General features: G+C 26.1%; 1 protein-coding gene across 1 annotated transcript; it reads left to right on the top strand.

Annotated features, from left to right (window-relative positions):
• The first annotated feature begins 861 nt into the window (after positions 1-861).
• LOC112597752 (chromosome transmission fidelity protein 18 homolog) lies at positions 862-23,051 on the top strand. The gene is made up of 20 exons (XM_025343941.1): positions 862-949; positions 1,561-1,730; positions 1,801-1,909; positions 2,116-2,269; positions 3,476-3,599; positions 3,688-3,771; positions 4,500-4,749; positions 5,377-5,517; positions 5,593-5,744; positions 6,464-6,660; positions 6,727-6,963; positions 7,040-7,108; positions 7,767-7,878; positions 7,948-8,118; positions 9,587-9,736; positions 9,827-9,957; positions 11,129-11,331; positions 12,266-12,342; positions 20,584-20,641; positions 22,899-23,051. The coding sequence occupies exons 1-20, from the start codon at positions 862-864 to the stop codon at positions 22,997-22,999; spliced, it is 2,778 nt and encodes a 925-aa protein (XP_025199726.1). The 3' UTR covers positions 23,000-23,051.
• Positions 23,052-23,224: the final 173 nt, after the last annotated feature.

A 23,224-nucleotide genomic window follows, 5' to 3' on the forward strand; every position in this document is an offset into this window, starting at 1 on the left:
TAATTAATTAATAAAAATACCAAGTATTATCTACATATTCTACATAATGTATTATACTATTCTAATTCTAGTTTATAATTTATATATATATGTTGCGTAATCAATAAAATTGATGGATGATAAAATATTAGTATTTTACAATTCAAAGTACCCATTGGCCATTACATAATCTTGTATTTTTAAATACGTGAAATAAGAAAACATAGATTATTGGTTTTCATATATATATGATATGATATAAGCAAGTTCCAACCTACAACCTACTGCATATCCTATTGGCTGTACTCCAACATCAATCCATTGACCATTATCCGGTGCCAGGTAAACTGGTTTTTATCATTAACACATTAACCACGATTGCACAGAATCGCCTACGAAATGTATAATATTATAGTCTTAGAATATGTATAATATTATTGTTCTGTGATAACTGATAATATAGACAATAGACATCCATTCAAAGTAAGTAGTCTGTGGCTGTACCAATATTATGTTCATATACCTAGCATCACTGTTATCATCGTTACCATAATATTCTGTGAACATCTTTCGTGGACCTTATTATTAGGTTTGTGATAAGGACATAATTTTGCCGCCATTTCACTACAAATATCTTTATTTGAGTCTTTATCATTTTTCGGACACGGGACAACTGAAATCCACCAATAATAAAAAATAATAATACAACATTGATATTATATTATACTGATGTATAATAAAATAATAAATTAAAAGTATTGTTATTTAATAATTAAAATTGCAACTAAACGATAATTTAATAGATATAAAACAACGTTCATAGGTTTTATATATTTAATATACTATTTAGTTTGTGTAAAAGTGTAATTGAAAAGCCATAAAATGGACTACTTGGACCCAGAAGAAGAATTTGAAATGATGCACGCTGATGAATTGGAAATGATGAATGAAATGGACTTTACAACCGATAGTAATTTCATCACATTTACATAATTTTATTGATTTTTTTTATTATTATTAGGTATAACCATAACATTTAAAAATAAACAACCATTTTTGTTAAGTGATTAAGCTCCTTCAATTTAATATCAGATTGAATATAATTTGTAAATATACTATACTATACTCTACTTAACTTAATATTACATAGAATGGGTGAAAACAGATTGTATTTTTCTCATACGTTTCACTACTGGTTTGGCTTTGCTGCTTCCACTCTTTCATCCATTTATAGTTCTGTATTCATTTATTATATTTTATGCTAAAATAATATTATATAATACAATATTCTAGATAACAAAATTTACCCATCTCTATAAGTTACGACTTCATCTATGTGCAGACTTTTGTGATTGCTAAAGCCAATCTAATATTTAATAGACATTTGGTATACTATAAAGATAAAGTTTAATTTTTTTACGATAGCAGTGAAAAATCAAATATCCTGTTTACAGTAAAACCATTGCAGAATGCAGATACATAATTACTTTAAAATGATAAAATTACCATCTTGTAAATTATTATGTATATTGTAATAGTAAGAAGTTCTATAATAGTATTTTTTATTTTTATTGTCTATAGCTGTTAAAATATGCTCACCAAAAGATACAAGACGAAGTTTAAAGTTTTCTTCTAATGACGTAGCTGATTCTGAAGGGAATTTAAATTTGTCAAGTGAATTAAATGGTGTGTTTCCTTTATCTCAAACATCAATGGTTTCTTTTAATCTGGATGATAGTAATAAAAACAAAGTATGTTATATTTAAAGTTGTACAATACTCTATTCAAAATTATATTCACTATTTATTTACTAATTTCCAGGCACAACAAAGTACTTCAGGGTCTATTATTACTATCAACAATAAAAGATCTTTAAATGTACAAGATCTATTTGGAAATACAGATGATATTAATTTTGATGATGAAGATTGTAAGTTTTCAAATTTTTATGTAATCATTAAACTTTATATTAAATAATAATATATGATTTTAAATCAATTTATTATTTATATGCTCTATATTTGAATGCAATTAAAAACAAAAAAATAAATGTATTTAATATTGTAAATAATTGTTGAGACTTATAAATCTAGTTGCTAAGTGTAAGTTGTTAATACATTTTCAATTTTATTTTAGTGGAACCTGTTTTAAAACGTTCAAAAGTAGATCCATTAACTGATAAAGATATTAAACAACAAGATTTAATAAAAAGAATTATTGATCAAAGAAAAATATTCAAATCTGGAAAAAGATCCAATTTTTTATCATCTACCTCTTGCAATAACTCAAAGTAATTTTTTTAAATTAATATTATCTAATTATTTGTAAAAACTAAAATGTTTTAACTAAAGTCCAGATTGTACATACTTAAAAATATTAAAAATGAATACTATAATATTATTATTACATTCTTAAATGTTTGAAAAGTATGTAAAATATGCTCTTATTCAAAATAATGTTATTTGTTTCTTTGATAAATATTAAAAGATAAACATTAACTTTTGATTAAAATTTGATAAACAATTCAGCTATAATATGTACAATGTATTATGCGTATTTATCAAGTTATTTTTTATTAATAAGAGTGCCAATCATGGATAATCTATTGTGAAAAAAAACTGTTTTGTGATATACTATAAGCAGTAAAAACATCTTTTTAAAATTTTTCTAAGCATTTAGGTTTGTAAATTATGTATACAATTTTTATCTTTTATGTACATTAAAAAATAATTTTTTTTAATAAATATGCTATTATCCCTAAAATATATATTTTAATGCATATACTTTTTCTATGCATTATCTGTTAAATAAAATATCACAATAATTTTATTAATTTTTGCTTATTCAAACTAAAAAAAATATGAAAATTCATAAAAATCCAGATTTTACATATAATACCATAATATGTTTATACTCATAAGCATATGCTGGTTTTCTTAACAGAAGATTTAATACTGCAGTAGCTTTTGGCTTTAAGGGTGTTGGCTCCTCCTGATTTTTTCCAATTTTATTCTAGAGTTAAGATTTCTATTTTTGTAATTAATTCTCATACAATCACGGATGTGGTTATATTAGACCGTATTATGTATTGATTTATATAATTATATGCTTAAATATAAAAATTTCACTACACTTTTTAATGCGTCCTTTCTAAAAATAAGATGATTAACAATAACAATTTTCTGACATTTGAGTTGCATTATTAAGTTTGATGTTACGGTATATATTTGACACTGTTGTATTGCCATTATTTTCTCAGAACAAACCAGCAACTATTTCTTATGCTGTCTTATCATTATAAAATATAAAATAATAGTATTTTATTCTCTTTTGCGTATTAAAATTTTGAGGGCGGAAAACTATGCATGGTGGGGTAGCTTCCTCTGACTTTTCCCATGCACATGCTTATGTTTGTACAAAATTAATAAAATATTTGATATGTATTCTTAAATATATATTTGTTGAATAAAAAATTGTTATATTGCATATTTTCTAGTCATTTTTGTCCTCATGAAAGTGTTTCAAGAAGAGTGCCATCATGGTCTTTTTTTCCTGCGTGTGACGATGAAAATCAAAGATTATACATTCGTTTTCGATCTGCAGATGCTGTACAAGAAGAAGTATTTTAAAAATATTTATCACAATTTAGAATAAATACTTTATTATGTACTAAATTTATAATTCTTTTACTTATTTTCTATGTTTCAGATATCAAGTTTGTCATGGCATACAAAATCAGTGCAATTGCTTTCAGACCCTATTGATGATTTGATTGCACGTGCTTATGAGAAGGTTCCATTATTTATTTATTGTTTAGATTTTATAAAAGCAGTTTAGAGAGTAACACTTATTAATTTTTAAAAGTTATATATTTACCTAATGCATAGAATTTGTTCTAAAGATATCTAGCTATTATTTCATGTAGTTATTACATGTTTTGATATATTTTCAATACCTAGAGATCTGCTTTTATTTAAATTATAAACAGCTTGTTTGACATTTTCATAATTTATAAGATAATAAACATTGGCTATTAACGGTAGCATGATGCTACAAAATCATTAAAAAATGAAAGGTGACTGTTACAAAACAAAAGTAGAGGAATGTTAAAAGGCAGTCTTCTTCACTAATATTGTTATCTCCATAACGCTTAGCTCACAACTGTTTTCTAAATTTTTTTGCTGTGGTATGTTCTGAACATTTTTGATTTATTTTATTGAAAATTACTTTAGTTGGACAAAACATTTCACAGTCGATGAAGAGGTAAAATAAGCTGTTTAGAATAGCACAAGAAAAGTGTGGAAAACACTTTAGAAAGTAGAAGTAAAAGTTAATACTAGTTATTGGACTTATATTGAACAATTCACTAACTATGCTGAAAAATAATTTTGTAATAAATTGTACACTTTGGAAAAAATAACAAATTATAGAAATAATTTTTTTTTTTTAAACGGGCTTTAATTTGGGGTTTAAATTCATCTTATGTCATAGATTTCTAATAACCAATGTTTTTTGCATAGATCGAGAATAATGAAGCTATACGATCAGAAATAAATCAAAATGATGCTGGTACCTTGATGAATAATATTGACAACACAGCAGAATTGTGGGTTCAGAAATATAAGCCAAATAGATATTTGGATTTGTTGAGTGATGAAAGTACTAATAGAATATTATTGCATTGGCTAAAACTATGGGATAAAATAGTATTTAACAAGGAAGTCCACAAAAAAAGAAAAGCTTCTAATGATGTTTATGACAAATCAGCAGGTATATTTTTAATAAATTATATAATATGTATATTTATGTATATTATTTCCTCGTGCATAAATATTGAAGATGAAATTGGTTATTACTTGATCAACTGGTTCAAATCTTCATATCCGAGTATCGTGGTATCAACACATATTTTAGATTGGTGGTGGCAATGCCTATAAACTAATATTCATGGCTTAATTAAAAATTTTCAATTCAAGAGTATATACCAGAGTTTGCAAACCATGTACAGTCTTTTTCTTTAATTAAGTACTGCAAACACGTTTAAGCATAGCATGTATTTGTTAATACATATTTATATTACAAATATAGCTTGTGGGGTTAAAAAAAAAAAAAAAATAGGTAACAAATTTGTTGTGATTTCAACATACTTAGCATACATTTAGAATCTCCTGTACTTAAACATAAAGTCATATTATGGATAGGATTAACATTTGGTTTATGTTTATTAATTCAATATTGCATTATTCTCAATATTATATAGTTAGTGTTTTATTTACTTTAATATCATTAAAGAAATAAATACAATTGATTGTAAGAAAAAATATATGTGTATTTTACTTAAATGTTCAATTATAGTTTCAAAACCTACATGTGTTATTAGTTTTAAATTTAATACAGGAAATAAATTTACAAAAAAAAACCAAACCTTAGATGAAGAACTGGATGAAAATAACTGTCCTAAGTATAAATTAGCATTGTTATGTGGGCCACCTGGTCTTGGGAAAACTACTTTAGCTCATTTGGTAGCTCGACAAGCAGGTACTCAATTTCGATGTTAATCATATTATAATCATACAAAATTATATCTTATATTTATATTATTTCTATTATTAGGCTATAATGTTGTTGAAATGAATGCTAGTGATGATCGTAATCTTACTGGTTTTAAAAGACAGCTTGAAGCTACTACACAGATGTGTTCTGTGATGAGTAAAGATTCAAGGCCTAATTGTTTAGTGTTGGATGAAATTGATGGAGCACCTGTAGTAAGTATATATATATTGTATTATTGTAGTAACTATACATGATTAGTATATATCAGGGGTTACAAAATGGCAGCCTATATGCAAACTTAATTTGATCCACAGACTAGAATTATGTTTTTCAATGATTAATTAAATGAAGTTTTCATAAATTTTCATTTGATTTTTGATTTAGCTTAAATTTTCATTGGATAAATTGATATATTCAATTTTGATGGTCTTTAAAAATTTCTTGATTTTCTTAAGTAACCTTACAAAATTATAAATAGTTGATCTTTGATATAATAATAGTCTATCATAATATTACTTAACTTAGTTCTAAATTCATATTTTGTATTGTTTTAAATATGCTATTTAGTATAATATGAATGCACATAATGCAAAAAATGATATTGCCAAGATTAAATAAATAGTGTTTTTTTTGTTCATGTTCAAAAAAATGTATAATTAAGAAATTTAATTAATGGGCTAGTGATTTTTTTTTTGAAAATTTATTTTTCTTAATGAGGGGACGTAGTTTTTGTAATTTTATATATTTAGAAAAGAAAAAAAAGCAATAGCCAACAACCATATTTACAGAATTCTTTATAATTTTAAATTGGTAGCTTAATAAAAATAATTAGTTTAATTTTGTATGTATTTTGATAATAACCTTTTTTAATAAAACATTGATTGATTTAAATTGATATTTAACAAATAAATATTTATTCATTATTTTTCAGGCATCAATAGATTTTTTGATAAAATTTGCTACAGAAAAACGCATGAATCGTAAAAAAAAAACTGACAAAAAAGAAGAAAAAAGTTCTATATTAAAAAGACCAATAATTTGTATTTGTAATGATGTTTATGTACCAGCTTTACGAAATTTAAGACAAAATGCTTTTGTATTAAATTTCCCCCCTACATCATCAGTTAGGTAAGTTATTATTTTTATAATAAACTATATACTTAAAGTATAAAAATAAATAATATTTTTGTTAAGATTGGTAGAAAGATTAATGGAAATATCAAGTTATGAAAACATTAAAACAGATATGGGTGCAATGACTGCACTTGGTACCAAAACAAATAATGATATAAGATCATGTTTGTCAACATTGTCATGTTTTAAAAATCAATCAGTAAGTTTATCGCATGTGAAAAATGCAAACATTGGCTCAAAAGATATGCAAAAAGGACTTTTTACTGTATGGCAAGAGATATTTCAAATAAAAAAAACGTAATAATATTAATTCTATTTTTATAATAATAAATAATTGTATGAACATTTATTTATTTATGTACGTTTATCTTAGCTGTTTTGAGAACAATCCAAATAGCACAAGTGATGGTTTTTCAAGTCATAATAATGTTATGAAAGACAGGTAAAATAATATGTTTAGTAAAGTTAAATGACAATTATTTGTTAATTTTAGATTTTAAATTTATTAATTATTTTTTTATTAAGTTTTCTTATTACTATAATTTGTTATTTGTTGTTTTCGTCTATATTAAAAAAAACAATCCACTATTCTCTCAAAAATTTCATTTTCTTGCATTTTTATAATAGGTTTTTTAGCTTAAAAATTACTTCTCAATTATTTATCATATACTTGTGAATTGTGATAGTTTTTTTGATTTCATAACTAAGAAAATAAAGATACTGAAACAAACTTCAGTTTATTTTTTTCTACTGAATATGAATTATAAAATTTAAATGTTTTTCAAAAAGATCATTTAATTATATAATTTCAATTTATAAAGAAAACGGACTGCTAAAGTTATATTTAACTGCTGCAGCTAAAATAAAGTTAAATTGACATTCTAATAAATTAAACTTTTATACTTGACTGTATTGAATTAATAAATATTTTTATAAAAGTAAAATTAATTTTATTAATGAATATATAGAAGAATTTATATTATTGTTTTGATAATACCATTAATTGGTATTTGTATAATAAAATTATTTTGTATGTTATAATTGAAACTTATAATCTAGAAAATATTAATGAATGTAGTATACTATTATTTTTTTTTTAGAATAAATAGTGTTTTAAAAACTGTCCAGAGTTATGGAGATTATGAAAAGCTTAGCCAAGGAATTTTTGAAAATTATTTAATCCTCAAGCATAAAGATTCATCATTAACAAATGTATGCTAATTATTTATTTTACATTATATGTTATTGTTATTATTATTATTATTATTATTTTATTTTTAGATTGTTGAAGGCCTCGAATGGTTTTGTAATTTTGACAAGATAATGCGTGTAATTAACTCTTCTCAAAATTACTCACTGTTTCCTTATTTGCCATATAATTTTGCTACTTGGCACTGTTTATTTGCTACATTTGCATGGCCTAAAATTACTTATCCAAGTGCTGCATATGAAGTGAGTTATATTTTTTAATTGAATTATTTAATGCTATCTGATAATAGGAAAATCTTGCTTGATTAGTGCTTTTAATTATTATTTTAATTTGATAAAGAATATTGTTTGCTATTTCTTAAACTATTGAGGTAATTTTTAAATATAAAACTATTTTTAATTTAATTAAAAAACAAAATACATCTTTATGATAATCTTTAAATTGTATTAGATACTTAGAATAAATTAGTTAGCTGTATTATCTTAGGTTTTTATGATTTAATGCTTACTATTGTGATATGAACTAGGGCTAAAATTTAAAAGAACTAGGGGGAAAAGTTTGATGAATGAAGTTTTGAGGCCTAAGTGCATTGAGGTCGTAGTGAACCATTCTTTGATTACTAAAACCAAAGATTTTATTCTTATGATATCTGAATTTGAATACGTAATTGTTTGTATTTGGTATTTTAAATTATTTTAAAAGTTTCTAGGCAGCTAATCTAACCTAACCAAACCCTTGCTAGTTTATAATAGTTTTTAACATAACTTTTATAGAGGTTAGAGTTCTCTTTATTTTATTATTGTACATTATTCATGTATACAAATACCAAGTATTAATGTATTAGTAATTTATTATAACTAAGTATTGGGCTTTGTATATAAACAATAGATGAGAAATTAATGAATTGAGAATGTTTGTATTACTTTGTAAAGTTATTTAATTAAATTAATATTTGGAGGTAGTAAAGAAAGTAAAATTAAAAAGAATAATCTAACATAATAAAGGTATGGAGTATATAATTGAATAGATATTTAGACATTACTATCAATATATATTCATTATCTGTAATATATTTTAATACCTATTTATGTATATCTAATTTAATTAATTAAATACAACTATTATACAATTATTTAACAACTATTATTGTTGCTATTGTCATCATCATTTTCTGAGTATAAAATAGTATTAATATTCTAAAAATGGACAATAATTGAAAACGCAGTCTGATAACAATATTGTGGTACTTATATTTACTATTTTACATGAATATATTATAGAATTTTTACTTTTATTTGTCTTCGAATATAATATTTTTATACTTCGAAAGATTCTTTAAAATATTAGCATATTTAAGTATAATAATTGTGACATTGAAATATTGAGGTTTTAAAAAAAAAAAAAAACATCAGTGTTCAACTTACACATACTTATCAATTAATAATTGTAGGAGACTTTGACAAAAAGATTGATATATTAATTTATTATAACACTAACTAAAATATAATGCATTTAATACCATACCAATATTGGAGTAATTTAGCATGCATGAATATGTTATTATGATAATAGTATCTGTTGTGAATGTGGTAATTTAATTTTAAACTGACAATAATATAATGGTATGGATAGTTCATGTCAGGCTTAATAAGAGCCAATGTATAGACAATAATGTATGATTTATTTTTCATGGTTGTTTATATTGATTAGGCAACAATAAAAATAAACAAATATAAACAAATTATGGATGAATTGATGTCTGGTATTATCCCAAGTATTCGGACATTTCTACATCGTGATCAAATATTATTAGACACTATGCCATTACTTATGCATATTGCTGTTCCAAATCTTAGATCAGTAAGTATAAACACTAAGATAAACTTAAGCCTTTGCTTATGTATTTCAAGTTTTTATTTAAACATTAATAATTTAATTATTGTTTCATAGATTAGTACACAACTGTTTACTCAAAAAGAAAAAGAAGATCTTGCAAAAGTTGTTAGTATTATGATTGATTACGGCTTAAATTTTTTTCAAGAAAGAGATGCTGATGGGTCTTTTAATTTTGTACTCAATCCGTAAGTAACAAATCAATTAAATATTATTAAAAAATGTAAACAATATTTCACAAAAATCGTTTTTATCTCTGTATCCTTTAGATAATGTATATATTGTATAGTCAATTAAAAAATAATTAGAAATTTAAGTTTATAAGTTCTAAGTTATATATTTATTTTAGTTAAATTTTTCTTCTTAAAATAATAATGGGTTCCACTGAGTATTTCGTGTGAAGGACCAAGAGTTAATTCTATATCTTATAGAATAAAAATTAATTTTAACATTGACATTAACAAAGCAATATTAATAAAATAACAGTTATAAAATACAAAATAATTTTAGTTGTTATTTTATAATACATTATATTATTATATTATCATAACTCTGTTGAACATCTGTGGGATCAGTATTTAGTCCATAATTTGTTTAACTATTTTAATTTATACAATTTCTTATTACATTTTAGTAATTATTTTATTGTTAAAAGATTTTATTAAATATTTTTTGCAAACCTTCTACTATTAGAGTGAATAAGATAGATAAGTAATTTATGAAATTTATTAAGATAAATTATTATAGTAATGTAATAGTTTTTTAGTTGTGAGGACACAGGCATATGGTTTCGAGTATAATATATGCATTAATAAATCCATTGTGTTTGTAAAATACATACATAATTGTATAGGTAGATAACTTTTAACTTTGACAACATTTTGCAATTAAGAAATGTGATAAAATTAAGTAAGATTTATCTATTTAAAAAAAAAAAAAATGATAATAATCCACTAACCATAGTTTTTATTAGATTCAAATTGAATTTAATATTAGGACCTACCCTATTCCAGTTTTCTTTACACTATTTAAGGACTATATCATCGGCATTTTACACAATTTCAGTTAAAAATATTTTACTAATTTGTGTATTTCACTGCATAAGTGGTTTTTTTTTTCTAAGGTGTTTTACCTAAAACTTATCGCTTTAAAGAATACAAATTTTAAATTTTAAGTGCTTTGATGGCAAACCTATGGTATGTGTACCAAAAGTGACATATTGGCCATATTTTTAGAACACGAGAAAATATTTTTGTTTTTATTGAAAAAACTATTATTTCTAAAAAAATATAATCATGAAATTATTTATACCATGTATAATTATAAATAAATAATTACATTGTGTCTTACATTTTTTAGATGTGTAGATGATGCAGTAAGATTTCCTGGGTTGGAAACATTTCCAACTTCGAGTTATGCTACCAAACAGCTTATTTCTAGAGAAATAGAATTGGAAAAATTAAGAATAAGAAAACCTCTTGCAGAACTAAATAATACTACTGTAGAAATGGATCAGTTTGATGAAAATGAAAAAAATGTTTCTACTCCAAAAAGCGTTAAAGGTCAATTGATATTGTAATTATATTTTGTGACATTTTCAAATTTCATATCAGTATTTAAAATAATTTTATAAAATAGGTTTCTTTTATTAGTACAGAGTGCGCAAAACATCCTCTTTAATATCAGTATGGTAATATACAGTTATTTAAAACCGTAGAATGGTGGAAATTGAGTTTATTTATGTTTGAGGATGGGAAATTTTATGTTATAATCAGTTAGGTTTATTATAGAAACTTATTAAATTAAATGCTTCCAAGGCGATTTATTTCAATATTTTTAATCTGTCAAGATAAAAAAGTTATTGATATTTATTAGAAAATTGAAAATAAAAATAATATTTCTTTTCAATATTACATTTATAGGCATTATAATGTTTTTATGATTGAAATTAAATTAAATTATTAAATTTTTGGTATGGAGCTATATATTTTCTTATATTAATTAATACATTAGTTACTACACACTTGTTTTACTTAACAGATATCTGAATCAAAATTTTTGATTTACCTTGTTTTCTGTATACTCAAATTCAATGTGTAGATCCTATTTTTATTCATTATTTGTGCATAGATATGTATCATGTATTTGATTTAAAATACTTTTAATAATTATATATTAAAATATAATTAACTTTTAAAATGTAAATATTTAGTGGAACATATTTAATTGTTTTAAAAACCATACACTAAATGGAATTTAAATACCAATTTAATTCAATCATTCAGGTTGGTTTTTATTATCTAGATTGGTTTCAATAATTTGGATAATTATATTATAATATTTAATTGGGCTACACTTTGTTTTTAAAAATAATAAATTATTAGAACTGTATTTATAGATATTTTATATATATATTTATCATTTTTGTACAATTTAATAAATAATAGTCATAAAAGTATTATAATAATTATTATAACTGTATAATTATTGTATTAGGTGCCAGAAATAAGCAAGTAACACCTAATCATTTACAAAGACTTACACCCAAAATTGTTGGTTCTACAAAAGTAACTGTAAGTATAATTATATATAAATATGATTATTAAAAGTGTTAACAATAAAAAATCTGTTTATTTCTAATATTAAATTTGAAAGTGTTAGAAAACTCCATTTTTTAAATTACCTACCCCTAGTTAATGAAATGTTTTTAACTTACATATTGTGTTATAGAAATGATGAAGTGTTTAATTACTAATAAATATATTTTTATCTTAATATTTATCAGTTTTAAAAATAGGCGCAGAATGATCTTTTGAATTTTAATCAGCTAATATTTTATTTTAGTTTTTTTTATTGATTATTTTATTTAAATATTTTAAATATTTTATGATTTAGTTTTATGTTAAATTAATAAAAAGTACCTAATACTTTGGAGAAGTACCAGTCACGAGTTAGAAATTAATATTTTAAATTTTAAAAATGTTAAGCATTATTTAAACAAATATTTGTTAAATGTCCGTTAACAATGGTTTTATAAAACAACTTTTGGCAGTATTTTCTTATGATTACAGTTAATACTTAGGGAGGAAGTTATCCAAGTGGAACATTTCGATTTGCTTCATTAATTTCAGTATCTTGTAAACAAAATACCGTACAATGAAGTATATAGTTGAGTCCATTTATAATATATATTATGCACTTGTTTATATTATATTTTACACACTTTTTCCTTGTAGACGTTTAAACATTTTAGTATTTTTTTTTTCCATTGTAGGCATTTTGTTAATATTAAAACATTTTATTGTGTAGTTAGTAAAGTTTCTTACATAAAATATGTTTCCATAAACGTAATTTGTTATTTATATACTTTTTAGATTCTTACTTGATTAATGCCCAGTAAATAATTAATCGATTTTGTACTTAATAGATGGTAGTAAAAAAAACCTAAAACAACTAATCTAAACTCAAACTCATATATATACTTTGCTTTTGAAATGTTGTCAAATATATGGAGCGAGAATTTTTTATATATCTTTATACTTAAACCTAGAATTTTATTTAAAAATCACATTTAAGTGGTCGTTAAACGGTTTATGTAGAGAACTATTACGCCCCGATACATAGTCGTTTAATAGTGCTTCGTATTATTTTTGTGTGCTTAAACAGAACACCCTATTCGATTTTGTGGGTGGTGGTGTTCGATGTTTATATCCCTTACTCTAAGAGGGTCGGCTACAACGATAACAATACCTACTTACTATAAAAGGGTGTAACTGTTTGACTAATAGCGTGTACCCGACAGTTATACCATGTATTCAGTATTGCTTCGTGATTTATTAACATGCAATCCACCCCAGTCCGTATACTCGTACTCATGCTTGTGCCCTTTCTTGTTTCCGATTGTGTGGGATTATATAGTGTATTATTATAATATAGTACTCGTAATGATAATGTTGGTTATGATGAACCGCATGATTGATATATTAATTTTTATTGAAATATGTCTGTCTGATGAACAAACTTATTTCTTCGTAATGCTCTCTCGATATTCAAGTTGTTTACAATTTAAAAACATTTTATATAGCCAACGTCTTTGTGAATTCTAGTGATAATCATGAAAAGAAGAAAATAACATTAGAATATTTGCTAGTATGTACTCAACTGTTAATGGACGTTATTTACTATAATAAAAGAATGCTATATATTTCGTTTCAAATAAAATTCATTCATTTTTAACTTATTCATATGTTAAATTAATATAAATACCTAATTAATAAAGATCAAATAATAATTAGTATATCTAGGATAAATACTTGAAATTAAAACATAGCTGCATTTGTATAATAAACAAAAATAACGTGAATTGAGTAGGTAAGTTAAATATTATCAGAGACGTATTAAGGATTTCGGCGCCCTGGGTCCATTATTATTTTTCATTCCTCCTTCTCTATGAATGTATTTAATATTATATATAAGAAAATAAAGTAGGGTAAAATACTACAAATTTAATTAAATTAATTCGAGCTTAATCAATAAATAATTTAATTTAAGTGTGTTAGACAATATAGACTTAGTTATTATTAAACATTCAAGCTATATATAAGCACGTATTAAACATTTACTTTTTCGCGACATTTTTTTTAAGAACGATTTTTGATAAATTAATTTTATGTATTTACCTTTTTTTAAACTTGGCTCTCTAACACTACAGCGCCCAATTTTACCTTCTTTTCGAATTATGATAGTGTATCCCTACTATATATATTAAAGATACTATGTGTGTCCTATTTCTATATAAAGCTATTATTTTACACAGTTTATTTGGACCCAAATTGATAAGAGGTAACTTATATCCAAAATTATTAAAATTGACTTTGCCATAAGGCAAATATCTTACTTACCGTGTCTAGAACAACATTTATGTTGTACAAACATAAAATGGATGAACATAGGCGCGTTAAAGGGGGGGGCAAAAGGGGCATTTGCTCGGGCGGAAGTTTTTTGGGGGCGGTAAATTTTTTGTAAATTTATTTTTTGTGTAACTTTCTATTTATTAGTTAATGAAATATAAATATTCTATCTTCCAGTACTATTAAAAAAAAAAAGAATCATTGTTTATACTAATTATAGTATAAAAAGAAAATTTTTGCGTAGCTATGATATTTGTATGAAACATGGAAATAACTAACTGAAATACCGAGCGTAGTGAGGACAATTTTTTTAAGTTCTTCATATTTTCATAAGAATATTCATAAAATATACTAATGGCGCAAAATAATTTTGCCCCCCCTCCTCCCATACATTAATCTTTAATGCGTCTCTGTGGATAAATGCATTACATTTTCATACATTTTCTTATACTATACGTATATAATATTTACAAATATTAATGAATTAATCTGTATCTGTACTTATTCATAAAATTTAATATTGCCAAAGTTGTTTTTATTAAATACATATTTATTTTCTATCCGGTTTGTAATTTAATTTCTGTATTATGTTTATGTGTATATTTATAAGTCTGTATCCGTAAGTTCAGTAGTGAATTCAGCGAGGGAGAGGGCAAAGGCTCTCCCCCCTCCCCGTAGGCTGTGTTTTATTCAGGAAAAAATAAAAATATTAGTTGATAACCTTTTTTTTTTTGCTTTTTCTATTTTATAGTAAAACTTACTTATATATAAGTTATTTTTAATATTCATCCCCTCCCCCGTTATCTCGGGCTGGATCCACAACTGTGTAAATGTTAATTTATATTATTTTGTTTTGTCTGTTGATGATCAATGTTATGCCTAACAAGTAACAACAAGTTGTTTGGATGTAAACGGCTCCCAGTTACTGCAGTGACACTGAATCTTACCTGTCGTTTAATGTATTAGAATTTCTTATTAATATTTTTTACGGTACCCAAATTAAGTACATTGTATATTGTTATTATTATTACATATTATTCAGTTGTAAACACTTAAAACGCGGATGAATTCTGTTGTTCAGCTAGCAATGATGCGATTGATAAGTATGGGTCGGAGCTGTTCACGGTCTCTAGCTATTATATTCTCTATATAATAATAACATATAGCACTCAGGTCTGTCGTCCGGACAATAAATAATGCACTTTATTATGGGGATAGCTTTTATACAATATTAATTGTCTGGTAACGATGTGTATTACGTACAAAAGATTGAGATGCGCGCTAGTCACGCCCTCTTAGTTGCGCCAAAGTCATTAAGTCGCGTAGTCTTTCATCGCGCACGCTGATCTAGTGGACCGCCACGGAACGGCGAGCGGTGGTAACCGAACTCAGACATAGACGTCGTGAAGGGGAGTAGAGGGTGTTGGCTCAAAGGAGAAGAGGATGGAGCATAAAGAAAAAATGAATTTAAAAAAAAGCGCTGCCACTCAACCCTCGACTTGTAATTAATCTTATGCTATGCTCGTATTGTGTGTACACGACGATGACGATGACTACATGTTATTTTATTTATTATTTCTTTATTACCTCGCATTTTCTACGTCTCTCTTATATTTTTTCCCTGTTCATTGTATAACGAACTACTCTGCGATTACGGGCGTTTGCGTTATTTATTTCGCCGAGTGTAAGAGTGGTAAGGCGCCATGCGATTATTTTTTAATGAGACGCACCAAAGGTTGTCCAAAAAAAGTATTTATACGTATTATATATATACCTACTGGTTCTTATGTTATTATTGCAATTTTTATCTCTAGTATAATAATTAGGAGCTGGGATTTATATGTCTATATAATATATGTATATTATGAAGTACAATTTACCAAAGTTATACACAAGTATTCAATAATATATTATGTAGTTCTAGGCGATTCTGTATGTTTAAAGTTTTATATGACACGTCCTAACATTTTTTGTTGTATAAATAGACGTGTTTTTACGTATTTCACTATTTTTCATATTTTTATACGTTTTTGAAAACTTAATTTATATACAAAATCAACAACTTAAATTATTAATTTTCCTGCAACTGTTTTGATATTGACGTGGCAGTTAAATTTTGAGAGATTGTTCTTGATAATTTAAACGTCGTCAGTCAATTATCTTTAAAAACCTAAGGATAAACATAATAATATGTATATATTATCTTGACATTATTGCAATCGAGATTAAGGTGAAGATCATTAGTTATTATTACACTATTTGTCACGAAAACAATAACGTTTTGTATTTTTTAATACTTTCCTACTATTTACATGTTTTACATTTTTCAAGTTTATAATATTAACTACCTATTCAGAAATTGTTGACACATATACGTATAAACGCATTTAAATATTTTATACTTTTTATTCTATAATATTAAGCAATTTTTTTAGAAAATTTATAGAAATATATATTCTTGGATTTATGACTATAACATATAAATTTGAATCCCATAATATTCTATATTGTTGGCATTTAGGGAGAATAACTGTCGAAGTGTGTATGTACGGTATGTACCTACGCGCTGGTATACTTAGTGTTTGACTATATAGTATAAACCTATATATGATCGAAATCCTAGTCATAAACACTACTTTAAATAATATCGGCTTAACTTTTTCACTCTGTAGTAACTGCACCAACCGGCCTTCTTTTGTATGGTTGTTTTCACGCTTTGCGTGTATATAGTAATATAGTATATTAAACAGTACAAAAGCGTGGCGTACGATAACTGTAATTTAAAAAGAGGAAAAAAGGATCTTTTAATTTTAGTCTAGCCTACCGTTAGTGCACAGAGCATGTAGGGTGCCTTATATATTATATGTAATGTGAGGGTGATATCTCATCGGAAATAAATAGCCTTTTTAATAGTCTTTTTTTTTTGTTTTTGATTGGAAGATTTTGGAATAGCGCAGATATAGGCACACCTCAATTACAGATTATATTATATTACTTTTTATCATGTGTTCTTTGAATTCATATGATTTTGGGTGTTTGATTTATATTATACAATATACCTAATACATTATATAATATAATGGTTTGTTAAGAATAAGTTATATCATTTGTTTTCAATTTCAACTTTTAGTATCGACCGTTTGTTTTGTATTAAACAGTATTTTATAAAACTTTGAAAGACTTAGCTATTATACACATGTATATTATATAATATATATGCACATTTATATACAAGCTGTATCTCCATAATTAAATTTACTTTTATTAAAATTTAAAGTCATTGATTTAATTATATTTGATTTTATTTCCCAGTGGAATTAAAAATATAATGACTAATGGCTGTAATTACAATGTGGGAGGTTTTTAATTTTGTATTTCTTTTTTTTCTATTAATAATTGTTATGATGGTGTATAGTTTTAACTAATATCCTATAGGCTATACATATAACAGCTCTATTAATTGATAATTAAATGCAGACCAAAGCATTTAGACATTTTTTTAAATATCTTTATATAATTTTAGATGTGATATTGATAAACCGAAAAACATATTAAATAAAAATAAGAATAAATAAATGAACTTGCATTAGTTGTTGGACGAATCTTGACCATTTTGAGACGTGATGAATAATAGTAATCATTTTAAATAGTCTTACAAACAGAATTATTTATTGTTAATGTTTTATGAAAAAAAAATATCAATAGCTTAAAAAGCAATAGGTTAACGATTAAATTATTTATGCTAATTGACATGAATATTTTATCGTTAGATCGAGTTTGTTGTATAATATTTAACGACCTTGAATTAAATTATTTTTAATTTACTATTTAAAGTGTTGATTGAAAGTTCTTTAATCTGCGGGATGATAATGTATTGTTATTCGTTTAAAATATTCAATGAGGGCCGATATAAAGTGTTGCAAATAGTACAGTTCTAATTATTTAAAATAAAGTGGTACTATAATATTGTATTTTATATGAATTAAATCGGTTAATTTATTATCATTTAAGTAGCAATTAAAAATAAATAATTTAAAAGTTGTTTTAGTGTGTAGTTAAATTAATACAGATGTTCATGTTTGGAACACATATGTGTGTGAACTATAAATTAAACATTTATTTTGATAAATATTTAAAAAACGAGTCCGTATTATGTTTAATATAATACAAATCGACTGTATTTTATATTGTTTGATCTTATAACTTTAATTTGTCTAGGTATTCGTGTAGTTGATAAACATTTTTTAGGGATATTATTCTCCTGTACCTTTAGTTAGGAAAATAATTTCGATAATCCAAGCTATAAGAACATAGGTAAGCGAGCTTATTATATTTTATATATTGTTGTAACGCAAGTATTCTTCAGTTTCTATGGACAACGATGCAGTAAATCAAAAGTGCTGACACTTGCTGAATATTTTATATTTATATCACTATGAAATATAATTTATAGTTAATAAAACGCAATATTATTACTTTCATACGATTTGGTTACTATAATAATTATACCGTTCACAATAAATAAAAAAGTAGTAAAATATCAAACACTCTTAGTTGTGTATGTAAGCTACTTTTGTCTCAAAATCTATTTGTAAATAATTTGAAAAATAGTCCTTAACACTTTTGATCAACGCCAGAAAATAACTCGATTTCATAGTTATTCATAAAATTCTGTATTTGTCTACTAAAAATAGAGTTAAAAATAATTATGATTTTGAATTTATTGCGTCAAATGATAATATTATGAACAAAAATTCGAATAATATTTGAAATGTTACTACTGTTTGTTGACTGTTACCAATTGCGGTGATGGTAGAAGTGGAGAAGGTGGTGATGAAGGTAGTGGAGGTGTTGGTGTGAAAATGCCAACTTTATATATATATATATATATATATCTTTTGTGCTCATAAAACATTGCCGGACATTACTAGCCGTCACTTCCGGTATGGACGAAGTGGTGTTGGTGGTCCCGTAGTCGTCGTCTATAATACTCATCTCCCTCTTTTCTTTCCGTCGACTCGCTTGGTTCTAACCGGGTATATACGTGCGTATAAACGAAGTCTTCCCCCGGCTCCCTACATCATTCATTCTCGCCCTCCGACCCGGACTCATCCACCATAATATACCACCGACCCAACCCTCAACGGCTTCAGCCATGGTATTCACTTTCCTTAGAATCTCTCATCCACCACTCTCCTTCGCGCATTATCGGTCATAAATCCAACGTCAAGGCGCCAAGTTTCTTACTTTACCCGTACAACGTTTCCTGACCCGACATCATATACTGACCTCTGGTCTTTTTGATATAAAGTAGTTCTATACGTTTTAGCTATTGCGTCCGGTCCAGAGCGGTTTTCGATCCATTAAACCGTTTTAGCGTCCCGGACACACACACACACACACACAAACACACACACACACAACATAAACGTGCACGGGATCGTGATCGCGCCCTCTATATTAGGTGGGGGACCGGGAGACACCGACTTAAGGGGTTGATGGAGGGGCTGCGTCCTTAGACACACAAACACATATAAACACATATTATATATATTATATATAAACGCGCGCCGGCCATGTACGGTTTGTGCACGAGTCGTTAAACCCGAACCAACGTAATACATTTTATAATCAATTAAACCCCACTCGTATACAAAAACGACGGGATAATATATGTGTAATATGTATATATAGTATATGTGCTTTTAAAATGTTAGTGCGGCTGTGGTTGGGCGGTTTCTTTTCCGTTTTTGGTCGTTTAAAGAAGGGTATCTACTGCCGCTACCACCACTGACGTCGTCGTCCATGTTGTATTATTGCGTTTGTGCTTACATGCCTCCACTGCGTAAATCCTAATGTAACTTATAAAGTTTATTTATTTACTATATTACTTTTTTTTTTCAGAAAAAGAAAGATTTCTTTGGTCGCGAAATCGATTCACCCGTCGGGCACAAACACAAAGGTAAGCGTGCCGAATTAATGACCAATTAATATAATACGACTGCTGTAGCAAAGGCATACAAAGAGACCAATATTATTAAAAAGCGTTAAAATTTTGTACATAACAGTTAATTGTTAGGGCTCTACCTAATTCTACAGTATAGTTTCTACATCGAATTAATTTGCACATAAAATTAACCATAATATTGTTTTAATTACAATAAATAAAATAATCATTAACTGAAATAACGTGCACAACACGTCATGATCTTATATCGAAAATGTATCAGTTAAATTGCATGACCATCTATTTGTTTTTAAATTAGTTAATAATAATTATAATTTAAAGTGAAATATAAAAAAAAAAAAATTAATTAAAAATATAATTTTTTAATTCTAGTACTTGTAATACTATTAAATAATGTTTCTTATAAAGTATAGGTACATTAATAATGTAATTAAAACATTAATTAAAATCATAATATCAGCGATTGACTTATCCCTGTCTATAGCATACAACCTATGCATGTCTATAAAAAATATAACAGTAAAATCATTGGTTATAGCCTATAGGTACCTATATACAATATTAATAATTAATATACTTTACCCATATAATTAAGGCTATGAATTTAATGCACTTAAAATGCAAAAACATACATTTTGATTTTTTTCAAATTTAAATACATGCTGAATTATTATTTAATATCTTCAATTAAAAATATTATATAATAAAAGAAAAATATTTTAGACTCGTAAATCTTAATCAAAGTACGTTTGTTGTCAATATTTTTATTCTATTTTATTATTTATTGAAATTTTGGTTTTGTATTGTGCGAGTGCACATAATTCGATAATCTATTTATACTGCATAATGTTTTCCGGCAAACGATAACTATTTAATTGACTAGAAGATAAATATTAAAAAACAATATATTATTATAGATTAATAACGGTGTACTAAAAATACTTAAACTGCGCCTCTATAGGTAGGTACATATTTATTTTATGATAAATAATTATCTAATGGAATAGTATTGCGAATTTGTTGTGACAAAGGACGATATTAATCTATTGTAGCTGGTTGGTTATATTCACGTCGTATAATAATTAATTGACTTTTGGGAGATAACCGTCAAACTTTAGAAACGAAATGAATTAATAATAATACATACGGTTGTGGTGATTTAAGCGTTTTCAACGATGTACACGGTGACGAAAAATACGATCCATCACACGATACGACCGCCGAGCATTTCCCGTCAAAGGTGTCGCGCTATACGCGATTGCATTCTGCGTGTGTTTACGACCTTGTAATAAAATACCGCTTATGTTATAATATAACACGAAGATATTATAATATTTTTTACACTACTACCTTAGATTTTCGTAGCCGAGCCGATTTTTCGTCCCGTGGGTATTTGCGTAGCGTTCGTTACTATATTGTATACTCCGATCGTTTGCAATTTTAATTTTACCCATCACGGTGCACAACGCAGCATATTCAACAGTTTTTCGTCGATCGCCTAGTCTAGGTTTTCTGCTTGTATATCTAGTAGAAAAAATAGAATGAAATATTCACTGGTTTCATGCGTCACACCTTTATAATATTATAAATTGCGCATAATGTGGCCCTTGCAGTGTATAGGTGCCGAGCCAATTACGCATTCGCAAACATGAGCACCGAGTCCCGTCTGTTTGCGTACACAGTTTTCGAGAGATTATTATTGTTTGTTATGCCGCACACGTAATGAGATTCGTGTCCGATATTATTATATGCTCCGTGTTGACACACGGTGGATGAGGTACTACCGACTGCTGTTGCAGTTCTGTGCCGGGGGTCGCGCGGGTAGGGTTGTTTTATTAATGCGGTTTTCATCCTTTGCCCGCTGTAACAGGTTTGCGGTGTGCCCGCTGTTTGCTCGATTAAAACCCTCAGCCCTCGAGGTGAATCCCGACAATATGTCAAAAGCCGTCGATAGATTTTTATGCGCTTTAAATATACATAATATTGTGTGTTTATCTGCCTCGTCGTTTAAAATTAATAGGTTAACGGTGAAAAGAGCTCGCTCGTTGTGTTATTTTTTTATTAAAAATAATGAATAAAACAACAAAATGTCTCGACCCGGTTTTTAAATGATTCCATTTTCTTTTTTAAAAAACACACCACGCTGCCGATGCGATAATAATTTCTTCACTTACTTTTAAAACATTTTATTAATTATGTAAGGTGTGCATTATTATTATTTTTGTTTAAATAAATTTTTGATGTGTTACAGATTTTAGAGACGAAATCGTGAAAAGCGATGTATGGTTTCATTTCAAAGAAGGCTATAGTAACGCAGTGAGAAAAGCAGTATTAATGAAAGATCTTTACTGAACAGTTTCGTTGTATTAAATTAATTTTTATATTTATCATTTTTTTTTTTTTTTTTTTTTTAAAGTATTTTAAAGTTTAGTTTGATTTAATTTATTTTTAATTTATAGATTAATTTTTATAATATTCGACTGTTAAATTCAAAAATATAGTATTTTGAGTTAAGTAAAATATAAATTGTATATTTTACGTGGAGGTGCTCGTCTAATTTATTAATTATTATATTAC

Source organism: Melanaphis sacchari, unplaced genomic scaffold (assembly GCF_002803265.2).
Source record: "Melanaphis sacchari strain LSU unplaced genomic scaffold, SCAv2.0 Contig43_pilon_pilon, whole genome shotgun sequence".
Taxonomy (NCBI): Eukaryota; Metazoa; Arthropoda; class Insecta; order Hemiptera; family Aphididae; genus Melanaphis; species Melanaphis sacchari.